This window comes from Diceros bicornis, chromosome 25 (assembly GCF_020826845.1).
Source record: "Diceros bicornis minor isolate mBicDic1 chromosome 25, mDicBic1.mat.cur, whole genome shotgun sequence".
Classification (NCBI taxonomy): domain Eukaryota; kingdom Metazoa; phylum Chordata; class Mammalia; order Perissodactyla; family Rhinocerotidae; genus Diceros; species Diceros bicornis.
In genome coordinates this window covers 16,146,171-16,169,939 of record NC_080764.1, presented here as the reverse complement: position 1 = coordinate 16,169,939, position 23,769 = coordinate 16,146,171, and the positions used below count along the sequence as shown (strand labels likewise).

At 48.4% G+C, this 23,769-nt stretch overlaps 2 protein-coding genes across 2 annotated transcripts in view; one reads left to right on the top strand and one right to left on the bottom strand.

Annotated features, from left to right (window-relative positions):
• Positions 1 to 19,216, top strand: part of TIMP3 (TIMP metallopeptidase inhibitor 3) — a 58,006-nt gene extending 38,790 nt beyond the window's left edge. The window contains exons 2-5 of the mRNA XM_058568481.1: positions 5,700 to 5,782; positions 13,377 to 13,488; positions 14,181 to 14,302; positions 15,360 to 19,216. Coding sequence (XP_058424464.1) covers positions 5,700 to 5,782; positions 13,377 to 13,488; positions 14,181 to 14,302; positions 15,360 to 15,557 — 515 coding nt within the window. The 3' untranslated portion in view covers positions 15,558 to 19,216. The remainder of the gene's footprint in view (positions 1 to 5,699; positions 5,783 to 13,376; positions 13,489 to 14,180; positions 14,303 to 15,359) is intronic.
• The window catches only part of SYN3 (synapsin III), a 424,113-nt gene that overhangs the window by 282,767 nt on the left and 117,577 nt on the right, over positions 1 to 23,769 (bottom strand). The window contains exon 5 of the mRNA XM_058568480.1: positions 20,992 to 21,081. Coding sequence (XP_058424463.1) covers positions 20,992 to 21,081 — 90 coding nt within the window. The remainder of the gene's footprint in view (positions 1 to 20,991; positions 21,082 to 23,769) is intronic.

Below are 23,769 nucleotides of genomic sequence, written 5' to 3'. Positions count from 1 at the left end.
ACAGGATCAGGGAATTGCTTAGTGGGCTGAGCCGGATGGACTGTGAGCCTGCCCCACTGCGGGGTCTCTTATTCTTTGCCACGAGCACTCTGGCCTCAGGAAGGACCCTTCCTCGGTCATCCTGTGGGGATGACAACCAGGAAGTAAACATCTACTGACTTGACTATTAGACAAGCTGGATGACAGGCTTCCCTCCTTCCTCATTTCTGGTGGGCTTCCATGGGGGTGGGCATCATTTTAACACTCCCAGACTCCTCTTTTGCTCCAAGTCCAAGCCTAGAGAGACAGGCGAGCCCACGGTCCAGGCTTTTCTGCCTACCTAGATCCTGCCTGCTGGGTTCCCATCAGAACAGCCTCCTCCCTGGGGTTGACACTAACAGTGACTTCTGCTTTTGGAGAAATTCATTCTACCTGCAGGCCAGGTGTGCCTTTCTTATCCTCACTGTCTTCCTAAAAACATACCTCAAGCCAGCAAAATCATTCTACAGGGCCTTTGGAGAGACAGGAATGGGGCTCTGTGTGTGTGTGTGTGTCTTTGTGTGTGTGTGGTAGTGGTAGCATCTCACCCGCTAGATGGCTGAATCAACTCCTGTATCCTGGAGAGCATCTGTACTGCTCTCAACAGGATGCTTAGGCAGAATCTGGAGTCTGAAGTTGGTGTACATTAATTCAGTTAAAGGATCCTTGATCTAAAAACCAGCCAAACTTGGCCTTCCAGCCTGCCAGTAGGAAAGTCTAACCATTAGTTTGGGGTAGAAAGGTCTGGATTTGATTGAAGATGGTTGGATGGGAGGTAGAAGGAGAGGGTGAGAGGCAGGGGCCAGCTCCTGGGTATCTTATCCCCCTCTGACTACGCTGATGAACAGCAAATGTGCAATTTCTGGACATACCAGTAAGTTGCACTGGAAGCTGAATCCTGTTTGCCATCAGAATTGGTTTTTGTTCAAAACTTGTGCTGGTTGTGGTCTATATTACTATGGATGGAGGTGCGGGCAGGCAGCACACAATTATTTTTGGAAAGGATGTGCCTTGTTTCGCTTGTTTTTGCAAGCTCTTATGAGCCTTTCCCACCCCCCCCCCCAAATTATTTAAAGGAAGACAAGATCATTCAATAGAAATATACCTTTACACCTGGATCCTCAGGTGTATTATATGTATTTAAGAGGGCCCCACATATATTTACAGAATGCCAATTACAGAAGCACACACAGCCTGGTCAGTTTCTTCCTACATACTTTTAAGTTAAAATACTGTTTACTCTGTTTTCTTTTTCTTTTTTTTTTAAAGATGATTCTTAAGATCTCTTTTAGTTCTTTTTTTTTTTAATTATATTTATTTATTTTTTTCCCCCAAAGCCCCAGTAGATAGTTGTACATCATAGTTGCACATCCTTCTAGTTGCTGTATGTGGGACGCGGCCTCAGCATGGCCGGAGAAACGGTGCATCGGTGCACACCTGGGATTCGAACCCGGGCCGCCAGCAGCGGAGCGCGCGCACTTAACCGCTAAGCCACGGGGCCGGCCCTACTCTGTTTTCTTTTGACCTCCTTACCCCCAGAAGTCCAGAGTCCCTTCCCAGGAGGATAAGAAGCTCCAAGACTGAGGTTTAGGCTGTACCTGCCCCCCGACCCCCACCGGCCTTTCTCTGACTGGTGCTTCTGTACCTTGGAGATCAGCCCTCTAGCCATGAACTTTTAAACTTTGTCTTCCCACTAGACGGCACTCTGTGGAGGAAGGAAATGGGACTTCTATTTCTTGCACTCCCACTGGCACCCAACCCAAATTTCCCAGACACCAACCCAGTTCACGCCCATGTTGGTTTAGCTGCTGGAGGACACAGGGTAGACAGTGTGGGGCCACTCTCCGTGTGGAAGAGAATAAAGACAACCTGTGTCCATCCAGCCCATCTGTAAACCTGGCTTCTAGCTGCCACATCAAGGTGGCAAGAGGAGCCCGACGTGCTATCAGCTCCGAGTTTGGAAACTGTCTTCTGTTGTTGTTGGAAAACCATGACCTCCCCTCACCTTTCCTGTCCACTGTGGCCCCCGGGCCAGCGGATGCCTCGGGAGCCCCCTTATTGCCAAACAGGAAAGCACAAAACAGCACGCCTTTGAATTGCAGAGGAGAAACTGAAGCAAATAAAGACATATTAATTCACAGACCAAATAGGCAGATCTGGGGTTGGCTGGCGATTTTACTTTGGAAGGACTTTGGGAATCTATTTGGGAGAGCAGAAGGTTATTTAATTTTAGTTCAGTTTAGTGAAGTTTTGTTTTTGTAAGGAAAACATTGGTGTGGCCTCTCTGCTGGGCCGTCTCTGCCTCAGTCTTTCTGCACTAGGACCACAGGATCTTCTTTGGTCCTGATGGGCCGCTCTTGAGTTATGCGTGGGTGATGAGATGGGACAGGTACTTGTGAGGGGTGGGTGTTCCAGGCCTGAAAACACCTCACACGTTTGTTCTGACCAGTTCATGTGTGCTTCCCCACCTCTCCTTGAAATTTCAGAAGGCCAGAGTATTTTGATGAGCTTGCCTTTCTTCTCATCCTAGGGCAAACTCCCAGGCCTTAGCTTATAGTGCATGGTAGAAGCCTAAAAATGCTCAGGAGGGACAAATAACAATAGACATCATGGTCATGGTGGTCATGCTAATAACAGTGACAGCAAACACATGGGGCTTGGGATGGGCCACCCACTGTTCTCAGTGCTTGTACTTAACACTCACAGCAACTTTATGAGGTATTGTTATTATCATTCCTGTTTTATAGATTAAGAATTAAAGGCACAGAGGGGTTTAGTAACTTCCCAAAGGTCACACAGCACTAGTGCTGGGATTTGAACCCAGGCAGTCAGGCTCCAGAGCTTTTCAATGCTATGCCATGTTGTTGCTGCTCCACTAGTAATAAGTACATCACTTATAAGCCACGTGAGGGGCACTGGGCCAAGACAATCAGAGAGATTTAGGAGGGAAGAGCTCCAGGGACACAGGGGTTTGCCTGAGGTCACACGGTAATGGTGGAACTTAGACTCAAATGTGGCTTCCTGACTACAAAAACATACTCTCTTTTCACTGAACTATTCTCAGATGACAAGATTCCAAGCTCAGGCCATTTCAGGGTAAGGAAGCAATTGGCTCGCTGCGCGTGCAGAAGCTTCCAGAAGTACCCAGCTTTATGGGAGAGGTCTGCTTATGACATGTTATGTCTAAATGAAGTCAAGCCATTTTTGAGCCAGGAAAGGGTAGATGTTGCTATTTAAAGGAATCCCTTTTGCTTTTCTTCCCCCCCTGGGGAAAGACTCATTCCCTAGTCTACCTTCTGGGTTAATGAAGCAGTGGAAGATGGAGCCAAATCAATTCAGGAAGAATCAATAGGAAAGTTCTGGCAGAGATGCTTTCTGTCCGACAGTTAAGCTGTTACAACCTGCCTGTGGGAGTTAATGTAGAGGAAATCGTCCCTGGGCCTCTGGGAGGATGGCTCCCTGCCGAGGATGCTGCTGTGAAGTTAGACACAGAGGTGGATACGGAATCTTGAGGGAACTTGGCCTCAGATCTTGCCAACCTCTCGTTTTTACAGCAGACTTGGAAACAGCCACTCGCCTCCTCCCCATCTGAGCTGCCTCTGCTAAACCGCTAACTTTGCCAGTGGGCTCCGTGTTTTGCCATTCTTGGCAAGGAAGGTCTGGAGGGGCCGTCGATTCATCTGGGTCCTGACTTCACATCTGACTGGGAGAGTAGGATCCAAGCTCATTCGGGGAGAAAGAGGACAGAATCCCGTCGGGATGGGGGAATTGGTTCCTAGTAAAGATTTTTTTTAAAAAGATTAGAGTCAAAGAATGGAGAAACATGATGGAACATCCAAAATGGAGAAGGACACAGAGCTACTAGAATGGGCAGGGGTGTGTGTGTGTGTGTGTGTGAAGGGTATTCTGCTTAACAGACATTTACTGAGCACCTACTCTTTTTGGGGCTAAGTACAACTTGAGGTAGGAAAGAGTGACAGAATCTCAGAGCTGGAAGAGTGTGAAGGGTATTCTGCTTAACAGACATTTACTGAGCACCTACTCTTTTTGGGGCTAAGTACAACTTGAGGTAGGAAAGAGTGACAGAATCTCAGAGCTGGAAGAGTTCAATTTGTGATTCAAAGCATGGCTGCTGTACATGCAAAATCCATTCCATTCTGGTCAAGGTCCTAGCCTGAGTGCATCCAGCCCCCCTTGATGGAGACACTCTGGCCCTGTGGCTGCCACCCCCCCCACCCCGGCACTTTCATTGCTAGTTCTTATCAGATGACTTTTCCTTTGGTTGAGCCAATGAATACGACTTCTCTGCAATTTTCAAACTGTCTTCACGACCTGTCCATTCGGTCCTCCATGTGATGGTTTTACAAATATCTGAAGACAGCTATTGTGTGCTTCTTTTTCACTCTCAGACACAGTCTCTTATAATCTCCAAGTCAATCCCTCCTTCTCTGTGTTCCCACTGCTTGTAGTAAATGCCTCTCTTCCAGCCTTCCAGACTGGGTCTGTCTAATTATTTTCATCTTCATAGTCAACTAATATTTACTGAGCAACTCCGTTCTCCCACGCTGTAGTAAGAAATTTCATAAGATCTTTTCTTTAATTCTCATTCCAATTCTCTGACATAAGTAGAGTCACACCCTCTTTACAGATGAGAAAACTGAGGCTCAGAAAGAGAAAGTGGCGTCACTTCTCTGTCAGCTTCCTCATCTGTACAACGTGGGTGCTAACAGTGCCCTCATAAGGCGGTTGTGAGGAGTAAATAAGTGAGATGTTCCATTGCACAGAATACGTGTGTGATAAATGGGAGCTACTTTTCTGGTAACAATCCTTCCATGGTCAGCCCATTTCATTTTTGTCAATGACAATGATAATAATGATGATATTAATAACATTTATCTAACGTACACTACATCCAAGACATGGTGGCAAGAGTTTCACATGCATTATCTTGCCTAATCCCTTCGGTTAAGGAGATTGGTACCATTGTTATCCTGGTTTTATAGAAGAGGAAATTGGAGGCCAGAAAGGTTGCTTGCTCACAGTCACAATAGCCATAAAGAGCAGAGTTGGGATTGGAACAGTTCGGTTGGCTCTGAGTCCCTGCTCCCAACTGCTCGCCGCTCCACTACACCCTAATTGGGCTACCCTCTACTGCATTTAAGTGCTGGGTACCAAGGGCCCCATCAGAATGCCAACTGGGGCATGGAAAGAAGGTGGGGGGCATCACAAGCCTGCCGGCATATCAGGACACGGCGAATTGATACATGCAAAGGAAGAACCCCAGATGAAGTGGCGCTCAGGAAGGGGTCCTGGAGAAAGAGGGAGGGCAAAAAGCTCTACCAGGAGAAGTAGATTTTGGATTATGGTGAAACCAGAGTCAAGAAACCTTCCTGCAGGGGTGAGTGCAGCCTAGGAATTTCCGGCATTGGCAATTGTGAACATTCGGGGTAATTAACTCGAATGATGACTGCCTTCCTTTTCTCCTCCATTCCTCCCCCGACCCAGTGTTTCTCATCTGAATTCTTGCTCTTATAAACACAATCATCTATTCGAGTTGGCTCAGAGGTAAGAAAGCAATTCCAGGCACCCTGGGGGCTGGAAGCCTGAGCTGAGATGTGGTCCCTGACGTGGTGCAGGCCTCCCTAACCTCCTCCCTGTCTCTGTCTTGCCTTTTTCTGCAGTGATCCGGGCCAAGGTGGTGGGCAAGAAGTTGGTGAAGGAGGGGCCCTTTGGCACGCTGGTCTACACCATCAAGCAGATGAAGGTAAGTGACAGCAGCCCGGCTCCAGGAGGGTTCCTGTGTTTTTTTGCCAGAAGAGTCCTGGCCGAGGGAGGCAAGGTGGGTGTGCATTTGCTCAGTGTCTGAGTCCCAGACCCAGCCTGGAGAGGGCATTGCTGAGGCAGCAGAAAGGGATGGGCAGGGAGCAGGGCATGGTGGCTGCTTCATCCCAGAGCCAGTGCAGGTGGAGTACCGCAGAGGTCGTTGTTAAGAGGCTGGGTTCTGGAACCAGAGAGCAGACAGCTGTGTTACCTGCTAACTGCTAACCTCTGGGCCTCAGTCTTCCCATCTGTAAAATGAGGAGGTTGGACGAAATTGTCTTACGAGTTCTTCCAACCTCTGACTTCTTGAGTTTCAACAATGCCTACTGGTCTATGCAGTTGAGGTTACGACTCACGTTTAACCCCTCGAGTCTTTACATTAAACTTGTGCTGATCATAGGAACTGCACCCCAAGGTAGCAACTGTACCCTCTTTGCCAATTTTCCCAGCTCTAATCATCTTCTTGCATCCTGGCTAGTTAGCACCGTTTACTAAGCCTATTCGTGCAATTGAACATATTTCTGAGCATATTAACATTATGAGGCACATTCAGGAAGTTCTTGTTCTTAAGAAAAAGAACATCAGATCTGAAACCTAGAGAACCTGCTTCCTATGCTCAGCTCCACTCCCACATGGCTTGCTTACCTTGGAATCGTCCCTTTTCCTGAGCCTCAGTTTTGCCGTCTGTTAACAGTGTGGGGTTGGGCTTGTGCCCTTAAGAGCCCTTCTCCACTCGGGCATTTCAGGATCCCAAGAGTCCTGGGACACTCGCTGTGTTACTTCTAAGCAGGAGCTGCTGTGGGTGCCGGAAGGGGTAACTTACGTTTGCCCCAGTGCAGAGGTTGGGGGCTTCACCCCGAACAACTCAGCAGCTGGTCCGTCACCCCACCTTTGTAGCACTTCCCTCTGTGCGGGGCTCTGTGCCAGGAGCCGTGAAGTCCACAAGGAAGATGCGGTTCCTGTGCTTAGGAAGTATAGTCAGGAGGAAAGACACCTGTGCGTGAATCACCAGAAGTTCGAGATGGGGTGTGCTCAGGTCCAAGAGAACTGGCAGCCCCATTTACTCATGCTTATATCTGCATCCCTAGCAATTAGGGTGGGACCCAGCATGTAACAGGGACTTGGTGAATGCTTGTCCATCTAATGAGGGAACGAGGGTGAGACCCCACTGGCCTGAAAACTCCCCAGAGGAGACAAGCCTTGGCACCTGGGTAGAATTGAGTCTGAGGAGTGACCCAGCCCACGGGTGGTACCCAACCATCCCGGAAGCAGACCTCCAGGCCTCACTATTCCTGCGTCCTGAGGCCTGAGGGTAGATGTACTAAATTTGTGGAACCTGTTGCTTTGGATTCCATTTTGGAAACATCCACAGCCTTCTGGTTATGTAATGTCCAGAGTCAGCCCTGGCCAGCTGCCCTTGGCTGCCCGAGCTTGGTCATGGGACCAGCTTATGTCTTCAGACGGCCACGGGAAGAGAAGAGTGGGCAGAGGGGGGAACGAACAAGATCAACAACAACCCAGAAAACCCACTGTGCAACCCCTGGCAGCTGGCGAGCGGATGCCAAAGCATATTAGACAAAAGCAGAGGATCAGGAAACATATTCCCCGCCTGCTCTGGAAAAGTCCTTCATATTATGAGACACTCTGTGGCCAGCAGAGAGCTGCGAGGGGAAGAGCTGGGAAGCAGTGGCTCCTACGTTTGCCTAGCTTCCCTGCTTCCTTCAGGGCCAGGGTGACCAGAGGCCCTTCCTGTGGGCAGAATGTCCCATTCTGTGCTCGCTGGTGTCAGACCAGCCACTGGGGGTGTTTAGAGGCCAGATAACATTTGCTCACCCATCAGCTTCAGAGCACACACACCCACTCTCAGGCCCGTGGTCTCACGCTGTCCATTCACTATCCTTCACCCGGGGTCATGGAATCAGGGTGCTGGGTGTTAGAAAGGAAAATCCCTTGTTCTACTTCTGACAGAGGCTCAAAGGGGAAATGACTTGCCCAGAGTTGTGCATTTAAAGGCAAATCTGTTCCCAAGCTGAGGTGTCGAGATTCCTTCTCAATCCTGTGTTTTCTTTACACGACTGCCCCAATCTCCCTGCCATCTTACTTTGATCATCCATCACTATAAATGCCTTTTGTTAACTCTGCCCCTCTTACCAGCCCAATAGTAGATAACCCATAGAACTGGGCATTGCCCTTCTGTCTCAAGAGGCCACTGGATTCTGCTGGTCTCTGGGTACCAGTCTGCTAATCAGAGTGGGAGTAGACCATCTGACCGTCCCTCCCCACCCCCCACCCCCCCACCTCTCTCCCTTCCTCCCTCTCTCCCTCCTTCCCCCTCTGAGCTGGGGATACAAAGATAATATTTGTTACAATGAATATAAGACTCCACACAAGTAACATTTATTGAGCATTTCTATGAGCCAGGCATTGTGCTCAGCCTTGGCATGGATCCGTCCTCACAGCACCCTATGAAATAGATACACATTATCCTCTATTTTACAGGTGAGGCAATTGAGCCTTGGAAAAGTTCTGTAACAGTCAAGCTCTTGTGGCTAGAAAGTGGCAAACCAGAGTGAAACTATTAGAGTCTTTGCCAACAAGGAGATCACAGAGCAGTGGAGCAGCAGGCTGATTCAGCATTCCCGCCCACTTTCCGGGTAACCCCCGCCATTTGTATCTAGTTCCCTCAGGGAACAAAAAAGAGGTTGGCTTGGGTTTGTGGGTTTATCATCCAGCAGTGTATCTCTTGACTTGCAACATCCTGCAAAGGGTGTACAGAAAAATCTTTGTAGAAGGGAAGGGGGAGAGGCCAGAGAGGTGAGCCTGGAGGAGTTCTGGCACCGATCCCTGGGTGGCTTTGTTCTAGCAGATTAGAGAGTCTACTCCAGAGAGGCAGATGGGGTAAGCAAGGGCTCCCTTAGAGCAGGACTAAAGGAACTTGGAGAACGTGAGAACGGGAGCCGCCCTGTCTGACCTCTCTCTTCTCTCTCAGAGTTCCCACCCACCCCCCCAAACTTCCCACCCAGATGAAAGGCGGGCAGACACTCTTTCCATATGCTAATTCCAGAACCTCTGGGCCACCTCTCAGGCATATCTTGAGTGTGCAGAGACCCACAGGTGTGTGTGTGGGGGGGTGTTTGAATGTTGAGGGAGCTTATTGCAAAGCTGAACTTGGAGATCAGCTGGAGCTGAGGCACTGGGCTATGGTGCAAAGGTGGAAGTTTCCAGAATTGGCACTCTAATCTGTTGGGACCTTATCTTCTATCAGGACCATGAGAAAGCAGTCTGCTTTCCAGGAGCTGTAGTTTGTGCAGTGGAGACATGCTTGCAGGCTGGCTGCAGGGGACAGCCCGTGGGGAACATTATGTCCCAGCTAGTCCTGGGAGGGTCCCCTGGGGAGGCCCGCTGGTCATGTGCTTTGCATGTCCTGACTCTGAGCAGGGCAGATCTGCTGGGCAATCGGAATACTTGGGCCCCAGGGACTTCCTTCAGTGGTTTGTCTAATCAAATAAGCAATAGCAGGCTCGCCTTGAAGCTCCAGCTGGAAGCCTTTCTGACCTCCCAGCCCACAGGGAACTATTCTCCTCCTCCCATTGCCTGTGACTCTTTATGGTCTGGGCCTCTCATGTAGCCCTCTGCAGAGACTGCCTCCATTCCCATGTGCTCTGCCTCCCGCCTTAGACAGCCCACTCTGTAAGAGAAAGACCATGCTGTTGGTATCTCAGTCATGTCTCTGAAACTCGGTTGCTTGGTCTGTAAAGGAGAATAAGTTGTGGGTGTAAATGAGTTCGTGATATAACGCAGCATCCAGCAAGGTGCTGATCTTTGGCAGGCATTCCAAAAATATCTGACATAATGGTGACATTTCAGCCATCAGTGTAGAGTGAAGACCAGATATTCCCTAAGAAATATGCAAATCCCCCAGACTCAGAAGCTTCTTTCTCACATTATTTGTCCCTTCACCCCAAGGGAGGCTAATTTCTTAGAATTTTGTGTAGATACTACCAAGAAGGGAGGCTCAGAGGCTTGTAGAGTCCATTGTGAGAGATACACAGACACACACACACACACACACACACACACACAGGAATATTATTCAGCCTTAAAAAAGAAGAAAACCTTGTCATTTGTGACAAAATGGATGAACTTGGAGGACAGTATGCTAAGAGAAATAAGCGAGGCACAGAAAAATAAATACTGCATGATCTCACTTATATGTGGAATCTAAAAAAGTTGAACTCAGAAGCAGAGAGTAGAATGGTGGTTACCAGGGGCTGGGAGGTGGGGAAGTGGGAAGCTGTTGGTCAAAGGGTATACGGTTTCAGTTCTGCGGGATGAATAAGTTCTGGAGATCTAATGCACAGCATGACTACAGTTAACGATACTCTGTTGTATACTAGAAATTTGCAAAGAGAGTAGGTGTTGAGTGTTCTCACACAAAAAAGGGTAACTATGTGTGGTGATGGATATGTTAACTAGCTTGATAGTGTGATCACTTCACAGTGTATACATATGTCAAAACACCATGTTGTGCACCTTAAATAGATACACTTTTTATTTGTCAATCATACCTCAATAAAACTGGAGGAAAAAAGAAAAGAACAACTTGCCTACTGTCTGAAGCAGCTTTAACTACTTGTACTAAGAGATGAGGTTGGGAAAGACAAATAGGAAGAAGACCAGACCCTTTCCTCTGCTCATTATGAATTTTAGTTTGACTGGTTTTAAGCTTCTACTAAACGTCGTGTGCCAAGTGCTATTCTATGTCATTTAATTCTCAAAAACATCTTGGGAAGTAAGTATTTTGCCCCGTTTTACAGATGAAGAAACTGAGGCCCAAAGAGGTTAAGTAGCTTTGCAGGTGGCTAACAAGTGGCAGAGACCAGATTCAGACTCGGGCTGTCTGTCTCCAGAACCTGGGTTTACCGGTGATCCTCCACTGCATTGGCTGCATTAGATTATCTTTAACATCCTTTCCGATTCTGAGATTCTAGGATTCTCTGATTTCAGGACATTATAAACCCAGTATAACTCTCCTAAACTTGTAAAACCAAGTCTAGGTCTTTATGATTACAAACCTACATGATATTTTTAGGATACATATTTAGGTCAAGATAGGATTATTATAAACAAAAGACAACTGAATGATTAAAATCTGCCTTTACCCTACATTTCACATATGATTATTTTCAGAACAGACTCTAAAAGGCAGCACTGTGTTTGTCAGAGCCAGGCATTTGTAACGTATTAAAATTTTCTTGGTGCAAGTACTAGAAACCATGTTAAAATAAAAGTTCTTTCAAACTCAGAAGTAGCAGTGATGTCAAGCTGATTGTGACCAGTTGAGTTCTTACTGAGCAGCTGAAGTCCCTGGACTCTAGATAGGGGCTTGATTCTCACTGGTAAAGCAGAGAGGAAGTAAAGGGGAAAAACTGATCCAGAATGAACTGAGAGTCCAATAGGCTGCACCTAGAGCAAGTACTGAATTGAAACAGTTACCCAAAACTCAAGGAACATCCACACCAATATGAGAAGCCCCTAGGCACAGGGGTGAGTGCAAGGGCTGTTCTTCGGAGGCCACACGTGATGGCAGGCACACAGCAGCCCTCTTAAGCATGGTTCCCGTTCAAGCCAGAGAGGCACCATCCATCACTGAGGAAGTGGGGTGTATGATTTGACACACATGCTCCCCTGTGGCATATTTGAAAACCAAGTGTGGACAGTACTTTTTGCGCTTGGCTGCGTTTCCTCGTTCAGCTGGCGACCTCGCGGGAGAAGAGGGTTAAGAAGGGAGGCCAGGTAAATTAGAACCATCTGCACTGATGGTTGCACACAATTAGAACAGCGCTCCCCTTAGAGAAGGCAGAGGCTCCCCAACTCTGTAGGTCCAACGGACCCTTTGCGATGGCAGAGGTCCTTGTGGACCACCTACCCCCACCAGCCAGCCTCTTAAAAGAAGATGAGGAGGAAAAAAACAGCCCATTAGACTGAATGGAGGCACTTAAATGAGACACCAATGAGGTGAGGTCTGGCTTTTTACTAATTACCATAAGTAAATTAATAATGCATGCCCAGGACTAAAGGAGAGACATTGTCCCATTGTAAACCCTTGGGAGAAGCCTGGAGACCACCAGCTGTCCAGGGCCCGTGTGCTCTGAGAACTGGGGGGACAATGGGATTGGGCAACACCCCTCCCAACCCCACCAGCTCACACAGTGAACAGAGTTGTCTCAACAGACACTCATGGACTTGACCTGGAACCACCAAGTGGGTTCAGCCTCTGTGACGTTCACACCAGTGGCTCTGAGCACGTGCTGATAAGGAGGCACAAGAGCCAGAAATGGCATTGACCCGCATTCGAGGCCCTTGGGCATGAACTTGTGAGGCTGCAGGGGGAGCCAGCATGGGATACTAATGGTTAAGAGCATAGAGTCTGGCACAGATTCTCCTGCCTGGCAATCCTACCTCTGCCATTTACCTACCATGGGGCCTCAGACAAGCCACTTAACCTACCTGGACCTCAGGCTCCTCATCTGTACAATGGACACGGTCGTTCCTGCCTCCTAGGGCTGTCATGGGGATTGAGTGGGTTAATGTTAGCACAGAATTTCTCAGCCTTGGTACTCCTGACATTTGGGGCCAGAGGATTCTTTGCTGGGGGGCTGCCCCGTGCACTATAGGCTGCTTAACAGCACCCCTGGCCTCCACCCACAGATGCCAGTAGCACCTCCCCACCCCCCAGCTGTCACAACCACAAATGTCTCCAGACACGGCCAGCTGTCTCCTGGGCTGGGAGTAAAATTGCTTTCAGTTGAGAATCACTGTATTAGATTATGCTGTAGATAAAAATAGCCAAATATCAGCAACTTCGTAGGGTTCAACCTAATAATTATAAAGTGTTTAGTTAAAAATCTGTGAATTTGATATACATGTTTATATGCTTTATTTGGGGTAAAGGAACCCAGTGCTTTCATCAGATGTTCAGAAAAATAAAATCGTGGAGAATCCCAGGCCTTAGCTCAGCTTTTGCCAGCCAAACAGAATTTTTCTCAGGGTCCTCGTCTGTAAAATGGGTATAATAATACCTCTCTCCTAGGGGTCTTGTCAGGGTACGGTGAGGGGAGTGTAAACAAGAATGCTTTTATACACTGGAAAATGTCCCAGGGATGTCATGAGTATGCTGGCTGGCTGCCTTCTTGAAGCTCAGGTCTGGAGAGTGACAAGACAGGCAGGACCCTTTTCACAGCAAATTCTTCTTAGGGTTTCTGAAAAGGTGTTGGGATTAGAGAGGAGTATGTACCTGCAGGGGTGTGTTGGGGGTGTTGGAATGGGAGGTGTGACTTGCTGGATGAGAGGGCACCAACCCTGGCTCAGACAAGAGGAGAACAGGTGGCTTCGTCTAGAGTGATGGCCCTGGGGTGGGTAGGTCGGTGACCATCCAGGAACAACGGCTGATTAGGAGAATCAGATTCCCACAGACCAGACGACAGCATGCTTTCTGAGCCCTGGTCCTCCTCTCATGACATTCCTTCTGCCCACAGATGTACCGAGGCTTCACCAAGATGCCCCACGTGCAGTACATCCACACAGAAGCTTCCGAAAGTCTCTGTGGCCTTAAGCTAGAGGTCAACAAGTACCAGTACCTGCTGACAGGTAACAGCCAACTCAAGCATCTAGGCAGGTTTGGCCAAGGTCCACCGTTCCTTCACTTCAGAAGGGTGGAGAAGGAACAGCTGACTCAGAAGTGTGCTTAGGACCTCTGCCACGTGCCCAGCGAATCATAAGGAGTAGCTAGTGCTGAGTCCATCTTTCTTGGCCACTGGTGGGAGCTCAAGGCCCTACACAGAGGCTGGGTTTTAGTCTCAGCTCCACCATGGATGCCATGGAGGAAATCCCCTAGTTCTGTAGTTTCTCAGCTTTGCTATAAATAAAAAGTGACTGCTAGTACCTGGTCCTCTCCACCTTGCAGTCAACCTATCAGGTCTGTCTTTGAAAGTTACTCATCTTTAGGCAGTCAATATAGGAAAGGAAAAAACAAAACAGAACCGAAAAACCATTGACGAGAGAAATAAAGAGTTGGCCTTCATCTCAGCTCCAGTGCCTCATGGGTTTGAGACTTTCTGCAAATCGCTTCACCCCTCTGAGCTTCATTTTCCTCATCTGGAAAATGGAGATGCAGCTCGTCTTAAAAGGTGTTGGGGAGGATGAACTAAAAGCACAGGACTGAAAAGTACTTAGCTTAGTATCTGGGCTAAGGTGGGTACTCAGTAGGTGAGAATTCTTTCCCTTCTGGCTGGGCTCTGGACAAAACCACTCTCCCCTTGTCGTCCTCTTTTCTCCTCTAGGCCGTGTCTATGACGGGAAGATGTACACAGGGCTGTGCAACTTCGTGGAGAGGTGGGACCAGCTCACCCTTTCCCAGCGCAAGGGGCTGAACTATCGGTATCACCTGGGCTGTAACTGCAAGGTAAGCCCTGGGGAGGGCGGCAGGGGAGGTGCTCCACTGTGCTGGGCACTGGGGGCTTGTGCTGGGAAGGGCACGCATGTGGGGCCAAGGCAGAGGTGCAGGTCCACACAGGGGTGCTAAGGAATGTCGCCCCCAGGCTGAGCAGTGGGTGTGGAGGTGGGGACAGAATACCTTTCTGCGGTCATTTGCCGCCTCCGTGCTGCCCACTTGGCAGCTGCTAGGGCATGAGGGCTCTTCAGCGTCCCCGGCTCCTCCCGTGGTGCAAGGTTGTGGCAGGTACAGGATCCTCACACTGGTGGGTCCTGCAAGGCAGCTCCAAGTGGGCTCACCCAGGTGGCTGACTCACTGGCGCTGGGGCAGGCTGGCGCAGGACTGCTGATACCATGTGTGCAGAAGGTCACTCCTCAACCAGGCCCAACTTCTTGACCCAAGCACAGGGCCAAGACACACGGCCTTCCTGCTGTGGGAGGGAGTTGGGCCGTTCTCTTGCTCAATTCTCACAACAACCCTGCAGGTTTAATTAGTATTGTCCACATTTTGCAGATGAGGAAATAGAGGCTCAGAGAGCTTAAGTGACTAGCCCTAGGTCACACAGCTCGCCAAGTCTGATTTCCAGCCTAGGTCAGCTGGACTCCAAAGTTTATGCTTTAATCTTTCTAATTCCTCAATTCCCTACAAGAGCTGAGATCTTTCATCCTTTCTTGTTACCAGTTGAGAGGGAAAAAGCTCTCTCAAATGTCTAATTCTACCATTTTCTAGCTGTGTGACCTGGAGCAAGCTACTTAACTTCTCTGAGCTTCTATTTCCTTACGTAAAAAGGAGATAAATCTGTTATGAGAGTTAAAGAGAATAATGTAGAGGCATTTAGCAGAATGCCTGGTACACAGAAGGTGCTCAGTCAGTGTTAGTGAATGTTATTTATATTATTTTCACTAAGGGACTGATGTGGCTGGGCTCCACCCGAGTGGTCCCAGCTTCTAAATCCAGACTTGGGCAAGCATCATGCCTGGGTCCACATGGCAGAGTCCGCCAACCTTTGGCTGTTGTCTGATTGCAGATCAAATCCTGCTACTACCTGCCTTGCTACGTGACCTCCAAGAACGAGTGTCTCTGGACCGACATGCTCTCCAATTTCGGCTACCCTGGCTACCAGTCCAAACACTACGCCTGCATCCGGCAGAAGGGTGGCTACTGCAGCTGGTACCGAGGATGGGCCCCCCCGGACAAAAGCATCATCAATGCCACAGACCCCTGAGCACCAGCCCCAGCCCCACCTCACCTCCCTCCCTTCCCACTGAGCTTCCCTCGGACACTAACTCTTCCCAGATGATGACAATGAAATTAGTGCCTGTTTTCTCGCAAATTTAGTACTTCGAACACTTAAAGAAAAGTCTATGCTGTCCTATGGAGTTTATTTGGAATCATCCTCCTGGCCCCACCCTACTCCTTCTCTTTGGTTTTGACATCACCGATTTCCACCCGGGGAATTTTTGGTGCCATGCCAGAAAGAATGAGGAATGTACACTCCTCTTCTTCGTCATAATATAATCTATATTTTTTTAGGAAAACAAAAATCGAGAGACTACCCTATTTGGGCATTGTAATACCTACCCCTCTTTCTTCTTCCCCACCTCCCCATCTCTGAGACCCTGCTCCCTTTGCCCTTCTCCTCCACCCCAGAAATAAACAACACAGACAAGGAAGTTGATGAGAGGCCAACTGTTTCAGGATCAAAGGCAGCAAGCAGATAGACTCAAGGTACGCAGATCTTATACACCAAGGAGATGCTATTGCGTTTCCCAAGCAGACTGTGTCTGTCTGTGTCTGCGTGTACCAGTGAGGGGGGGAAGGAGGAAACGGCAGGGGAGGGTCTGAGATGATGCAGCAAACACACACTCAGTTCCCCCAGCCCAGGGATGCTAGGGTTGACCAGATGTTTCTGAGTCTGGCGCAAGCAGCCAGGCTAGAATAACAAAACTTTCTTAGTTGAAGACTTAAACATCTGCCTGAGGTCAGGAGGCAGTTTGCCTGCCCCGTACAAAAGCTCAGGCCAAAGACTGAGATGAATGGCTTTCCTCTCCCCGCCTCCCACAAGATTTCCTCCTGGAGAACTCTTTGGTAGATTTGGCCAGGAGATTGCCTTTATGTAAATTGGAGAAATATACACACCGTACACTATCCACAGATATAGCCAAGTAGTTTCGGGGTAGAGAATACTATTTCCAAACTAGCGTTTAGCTCACCTAGGGGGATGTGTTTGTATACACATGTGCATATACCCACACGGGGACATAAGCTAATTTTTTACAGGACACAGAATTCTGTTCAATGCTGTTAAATACGCCAATAGTTTAATCTCTTCTATTTTCTTGTTGTTGCTTGTTTGAAGAAAATCATGACATTCCAAGTTGATTTTTTTTTTTTTTCATTTTAATTAAAATTTGAAATTCTGAACACCCTTGGCATCCTTCTAACTGGGGTCCTCTGACCTCTGTACCCCTCCCTTTCTCCTGCTTCACGTTTGGGGCCTTCACGGAACTGTCTTACTGGCTTGGCTCAGATGGGAGATGCGAGTGAGTGTGGGTCAGGGGTCTGGGCACAGGAGGGAAAGCTGAGGGGTATCCTGCCTCAGCTAGATGGCTACCTTTCCTGGGTTTGGGGACAGCTTGCACCCTCAGCTCACTGGCAGGTGAATGCCACCTCACCTTATAGAATTAAAATTGGTGGTCACTGGGGAAGCCTGACTTTGCAATCAGCTATAGGGTTTTTGGTGTGTCTTTTGAAATAAAACTATAATATAAATTCTCCAATTAAATAAAATTATTTTAAGTTTTAGGGTTGAAAGTGAGATGCCGAGAGTAGGTGGCAATGTATATTTTACAGAGTTGGGGATGCTAGGATGGTGACATTTAACATGGTTGCTCTGTCTCTGTCTCCTTTTTCAGATGATGGGTATTTACCCTCTATTAGTATTTGTATCTTCAGTTCATTCCACTTTAGGAAACAGAGCTGCCAATTGAGACAGGAGAAAAAAAAAGACGCAGACAACACGTTGTGATGTCTTGCACACACACACACACCCAGATGCCCAGGCAAGGTGTTTGGCAGAACCCCAGAGTGAGAAGACAGTGCAGGCATCTGGTGTCCTTGGGATCGATTTCATTACCTTGTATCTTTCACTTTGTGGTCATGCCACTTGGCAGACGGGAAATGGGAGGCTTTGCCCTCTCAATGGGGCAGTGTAAGCAGAAAGAGCTGAGGTCAGCAGGCCAGTGGTTTTAAGGGGTGAGCCCCAGACTCGGTGTTTTGGGATTTTTTTAAATTTTGACTTCAAAATCTTGCAAAGTGGAACCCCTGACCTGACCCACACAGGTGCCCTTCCGCAATCGGACATCAGCGTGTCCTCTGTCAGGCATCTGGCCATTCTTGGTCCCTGGTGGGGTTTCCTCCACTCACACAAGGAGGGACTTGGGGTGAGGCCTGAGCGTGAGTCACCTGAAGGTTCCCTGCGGAGTAGAAAAGTTGGCAAAACCAGAGTCCCATCTGCCAGGCCCTGATGAGGAGGACAGCAGGTCCTGGGCCGAGAAGGGTCCTTTGCAAAGCGACGTTGTCGGAGGGTGGTTTTTGAGCTTTCTATAAGCTATAGCTTTGTTTATTTCACCTGTTCACTTACTGTATAATTTAAATCATTTATGTAGCTGAGACACTTCCATATTTCAATCATATTGTGAACGTTTTATTTTGCTAAATCTTGTGTCATGTGTAGGCTGTAATATGTGTACACTGTGTTTAAGAGAAAAACAAAAAATAAAACCCACATGCCGCCATTTTCCTGAATCAAATTCTACAGTGGAATGGAGGGTCAAACACTTCTGTGCGGGCTGCTAGACTGGCAAACTGGGGACACCAGAAAGAACTAGCACTGAGATTCCCCCAGCCTCTTCCCTCTTGGCATCCCAGTGCTCTCTGAAGTAGGAAGTAGGAGGGAAAAAGTAGCAAGCAAATCCACATCCTTGCTCTGTATCAACTGGCCCTGGGCAGTCTGCTGCTCATTCCCATTCTTTTTTCCCCCTAGTCCCTTTGTCCACCCAATTGGGAAGCCATGAATTCTCCTAAAAATCCAGGGCCCTGGGAGCTGTGATTTCAAGATCTCTTGGTCTCCCCTGGCCATCTCTTCTGCTGATCTCGCCAGAGTGGATAATACTGGGATACTTCTATCCTTTACCCTCATCCAGCCCCAGACCTACTGCATGGTGGTCAAGCCACGGCCCATGAGCACCATATTTCATACCGTGGTTCTTGAGCACTTAAAGAAACAAATGACTTATTGGAACAGCTCTGTCTCGGGAAAACTGTGGCCCACAGCAGACAGTACCCTCCCCCAACCCCACCCATTCATCTTGTGCTTGACGATTGCCAATATGGATTACCCCAGGTAACAACCAAGTGTTTGGCTTCTGGCTACCTAAAGTAAAAAATCACTAAAATAATCTTACAAAAGAAAAACACTTTGGAAATCTGATGGCAAAAGCAAAACAGAATGGAGGAGTGTAGGAGGGGTGGATATCAACACACGGGCGGCTCTTGGGAGATGTGAAGAGGGGAAGAACTTAGAGATGGTTCAGGCTCTGAGTCTACAGGACTTTGTAGATTCTCCTGTGCCCCGCCTTTCCCCTTAGCCAGTCTGCTATCCTGAGACCCAGAAGTGATGGAGAGAAACCAACCAGAGAAAACCCTGTCTGAAAGGAATGTATTTGTTGCTAAATTTTGTAGCACTGTTTACAGTTTTCCTCCATGTTATTTATGAATTTTATATTCCGTGAATGTATATTGTCTTGTAATGTTGCATAATGTTCACTTTTTATAGTGTGTCCTTTATTCTAAACAGTAAAGTGGTTTTATTTCTATCACACACCTGCAGTCTCGCGCCTGCTTGTGTCCTGACCGCCGTTGGGGGTTCTATAGGCAGCAGAGGGCCTTGGAAGCCGGTCCCCCAGGCCCGTGCATACTCCCCTCCCTCCACCCACTTCTACAGCCTGGGCCCACCCTGCCCCGGGCCTTTCCCCAGGCAGGAGGAATTTGAGGAGGGATCCTCCCGGCTGCTAATCCAGGCTTGACTTTGCTCCCTGGGTTCAGGCCAGGGTTCTCCATCGTTCTACAGAGTCTGCATCTCTAAATACCAGGTATTCCCAGACTGGGGCCCTGACTTAGCCTCTCTTGTTTTCTTCCTAAGAATCTCAGCCCGGTCGAAGAGGGAGGGGAAGGCTGCGAACAGCAGGCAAATGATGCCAAATGCCTGCCTGAAATTCCGAGTGTGGCTCGGCCGAGTTGAGTATGCCAGGAACTCACGAGGCCCCACTACAGCTGGAGAACCCCTCCCACAGCTTACAGCCAGGCCTGTCATCCTCAGTGGGCTGGGCTGGTTGACTGCAGACCCCTCAGCCAACTTTCATCACATTGTTGGCAATGTTCCAGGTTATAGCTTTGCCCTTATTTTAAAGCTACTCTAGTTGAGCATCTATCCTATGCTGGGCACAGGGCTTTACACACGTGATTACATTAAATCTCAACAACCTGATGAGGTTGTGCCTCTAGCATCCATGGTTTTCAACTGAGGAAGATGAGGCACACAGATCTTAATTCACTGCCCAAGACTAGTAAGTAGGCAGACCTGGGGTCCAAAACCAGGCTGGTTTGATGATAAACTTTGAATTCCCTCCACTGTGTTCATGCTTTCCTGGATACTGTGACTCTCACGGGGTCAGGTATTAGGGAAATATAATCAATGGGAAACCTTTCTGCCTGGTCAGACTGCTCCCACCTGGAGCCTGCAGTCCTACCCATCAGTGACTGCAAACAGGACCGTCCAACTCAGCCTGAGCCTGGGATTCTACAAACAGGCCCTGGGCCCCGGCTGGGACTATCAGATACCCTATTAACTATCCTGTTCCCCAAAACTCACATTCCTCCCAAGGCAACTGTGGGGCCATGACCTTGAACTCCTTTGACCAGTTTAAGAAGACCACCAACCACGTCAGCAGGCATGTCACGGGCTGTTTCTAGCTGCCCAGAACTCTTGCACTCAACTTCTGGCTGCAGGATGGCGAGCTCTCCATCCCACTCCAAAAGACGTTAATCTCTCCCATCCAGCTGTTCTCCGAATGGGAGGCTATACCACGTACTCCAAGCTAAGCTCCAACCACTCCCCAGAGACAACCTCAGGTATAGTCAAACGTCAGAATGCCAAGAGGACACAAACAGAAACCGCCCTTCGACAATCAATGCAAATCAAATATTCCTGCTTTTATTAAAACAGGAGTTGAAACCAGGTCCCGCACAGGGCTCAAGTGAAATAACATCCTACCTCGAAACATCTTTTGTCTTTATTATCAACCTTTGGCTCCAACATGCCAGCACAAGCTGTCCTCCAATTTGCCGAAAATTCCCGATGTCCCAAAGAATGCCATCCACCTTTGTCATTTGCCCTGCTGCCTGAAATTGCATCCGGAGAGATCACTCTATCCCTAGGGGAGCCAGACATTCCCACAGGACGTCACTGCTCTTCCTTAGTGCCAGGCGGTCAGGGAGCGGCCCCTAAGCCCACCTTCTCTGTCCAAAAAAACTGAGAACGTGAACATCTGTGTTCACTCTGTATCACAAAAGTAAGCAGAGTAAAAATAGGCACTCACCATTGGCTTATGGTTGGGGAAAAATGTTTGCTCCACAAGCGGGAACTTCTCAGGACCCAAGGAATGGAAGATCTTGATGAGTTGAGAGAACTAGGACAGAAGAGGAGAAAACACTGGTCAACCGTTGTTACCCAGCATGGCGAAACCGCACACGTGATGCCAGGCCTGAAGCATCTGACTGTTCTGAGCTAAGCTCCAGCAGCAATTCCCTTCCTATGGGACAAAGGCCAGAGTCCTTGGCTGGACACTCATCCTCTTCACCATCTGGCTGCACCAACCCCTTTACTCCTGCCAGGCCACCGACTTCAGCTCCATCACATTTAATGAGCATTTCCTGCACCCTCAGCATCTCACACAAGCACGGCTGACCTTCAAGCCATGTCCCCAGCCTGCAGTTCCCTTCTTTCTAGAGAGGCATAGTGCGTCGTAGTTTATGGCGTAGACTCTGGGTTCAAATTCTCCACCACTTACTAGCTGTGTAAGCTGGGAAGTCGCTTTAGGTTTCTGGGCTTCAGTTTCCTCATGTGTAAATGGAGAAAACAAGAGATTCAACCTCACAGGACTGTCGTAAGGATGAAATATACAGGGTATTAAAAGCAGTGCCTGGTCCACAGGAGCACTCAAATGTTAGCACTCAAATATTAATAATAAGTGTTTTCTCTGCTTTTATAACCCCACTCGTTTCCAACAGCTCAAGCCACGTCCCCTCCACACTCTGCTTTGACACTTCCTTGTTTTGCCATGGAGGCAGCTACTGTCTCCAGAGCTAAGGGGTAAGCTCCTGAAAGGCAGGCCTCAGACTCGTTCTTCTCCATCACCCCACACAACTCAGCATCCTTGGAAGCGCACTTTGTGCCCAACACTGTGCTTTAATATTGGGGCAACAAGCTGAACACGGCAGACCAGGACTTGAGAGAAGACAGACTGTGGGCAGACGGTTGAGATACCAATGTCTTGTTGGAGGGAAGCAAGGGGGGTTGTGGGACCTGGAAGCGAGAGCGGGACAGGGTGGGGTAACTGGAGCAGATGACATAAGAGAAGAGGAAGGGCATTCCAAGTGTGCAGTGAGACTAGTGTGTGCTGAAGACACTCGGCTGCTGCCATGGGTGTGGCCTTGGGTGCGGTGGACAGTGACAGAGGAGGCTGGAAGTGTATCCATCACAGACCACCAGGAGCCTTAAAGCCCGGACCAAGGAGCTGGGAATGCACCCAGAAGGCGAAAGGGAGCTGTTGGTGGACATAAGCAGGGAAGAGCAAGGTAGATTCTGATCAGGAGGAAGGAATAAGCTGCAACTTGTGGCCTAATGTGGATGCCCAATGGTTAGAAGAGGAGCCAAGTCTTGTGCCAGACAGACGTGGGGTTAACTCAATACTAAGATCGCAGACAGAGAGCAAGGGGTAACTTAGGAACTTTCTGCATCAGGCCAGGATGGGTGTGCAAACTCTTGGGCTGTAGCCAGGAGCTGTGGTGCAACATGGAGCCAACTTAGAGGATTAGAGGGAAATATGGGAAATGATGGGGAGGGGTCCCTCATTTTACAGATAAGGAAACTGAAGTCCAGAGAAGGAGAGTAATTCCATGATCGAGCACACGAGTTTGGAGATGTCCAGCTCCACCACTTACCACTAGCTACATGAATCTCAGTTTCCTTATCTGTACAACGGAGATATTAGCAATACCTGCTCATCAGGGTGGTTCCGAGGATTAAATACAATACGCATGTCAAGGGCTCAGTGCAGCGCACAGTTAGTGCTAATGGACGGTAGCTGCTACCATCACGATGACTATGTGGAAAACGAGGAGGGTGGGCTAGCGCTATCTAGGACTCTTTTTGAATCTGGGATGTCATAGGCCAAAAAGCTCAGTTAGAGCAGAATGAGAAGGAGACCAGAGCCATGATGACAGCGGTTAAAGACCATTCATATCTATTCAATTAATGCATGTATTTATTCAATGAATACTGAATGCCAACTCTGCAGAGACCTTGTTCCAAGTACTAGGGACAATAATAATTGTCACCATTTGTTGAGTGTGTACTTTATGCCAGCCACCGTTCTAAGCACTCTATGTGTGTTAACACATAACCCTACCAGGAAGGCCCTATTATTATCACCATTTTACAAATATGGAAAATCAACTCAGAGACGTTAAGCAAGTTGCTCGAGGCTCCACAGCTCAATTAAATGGAGGAGCCTGGACCTAGGCAGTCTGGTTCCAGAGCCCATGTTCTCAACCAGCGCCCTCCCACCAGGAGACCATGCAGAGAGACAACAAAAGAAGAGATGAGATGGCTAAGAGCTTCACAGAGCACATTCTCCATCCCCCAACCTCCACATTTCCTGTTCCCCTTCTCTGCTTTGTTTTCACCTTGGCACTCACCATATGTAGTATCACATATTTGGCATATTTATTAACATACTGAGTGTGCCCCTACTCACTAGAACCTAAGATCCATGGGGCAGGGATTTTGGTCTGATTGGCTCACTGCCATGTTCCTAGGACTTAGAACAGTGCCTGGGACATAGTAATAAATATTAGTTGCATGAATGAATTACTTCTAGAAGGGGAATGGACAAATGAATGGATAAATATATCATTCTAGGTGGAAATAAGTATTTGGGGGAAAATAAAGCAGGGGTAAGGGATTTGAAAATCTTGGGGAGCGAAGGGGTGGTATTTTAGGAAAAGCCTCTCTTACAGGTAACCTTTGAATGGAGACTCCAATAAATCAAGTGAATGAATGAAACTCATGAATAAAAGGTGGGGGAATCAAGTCT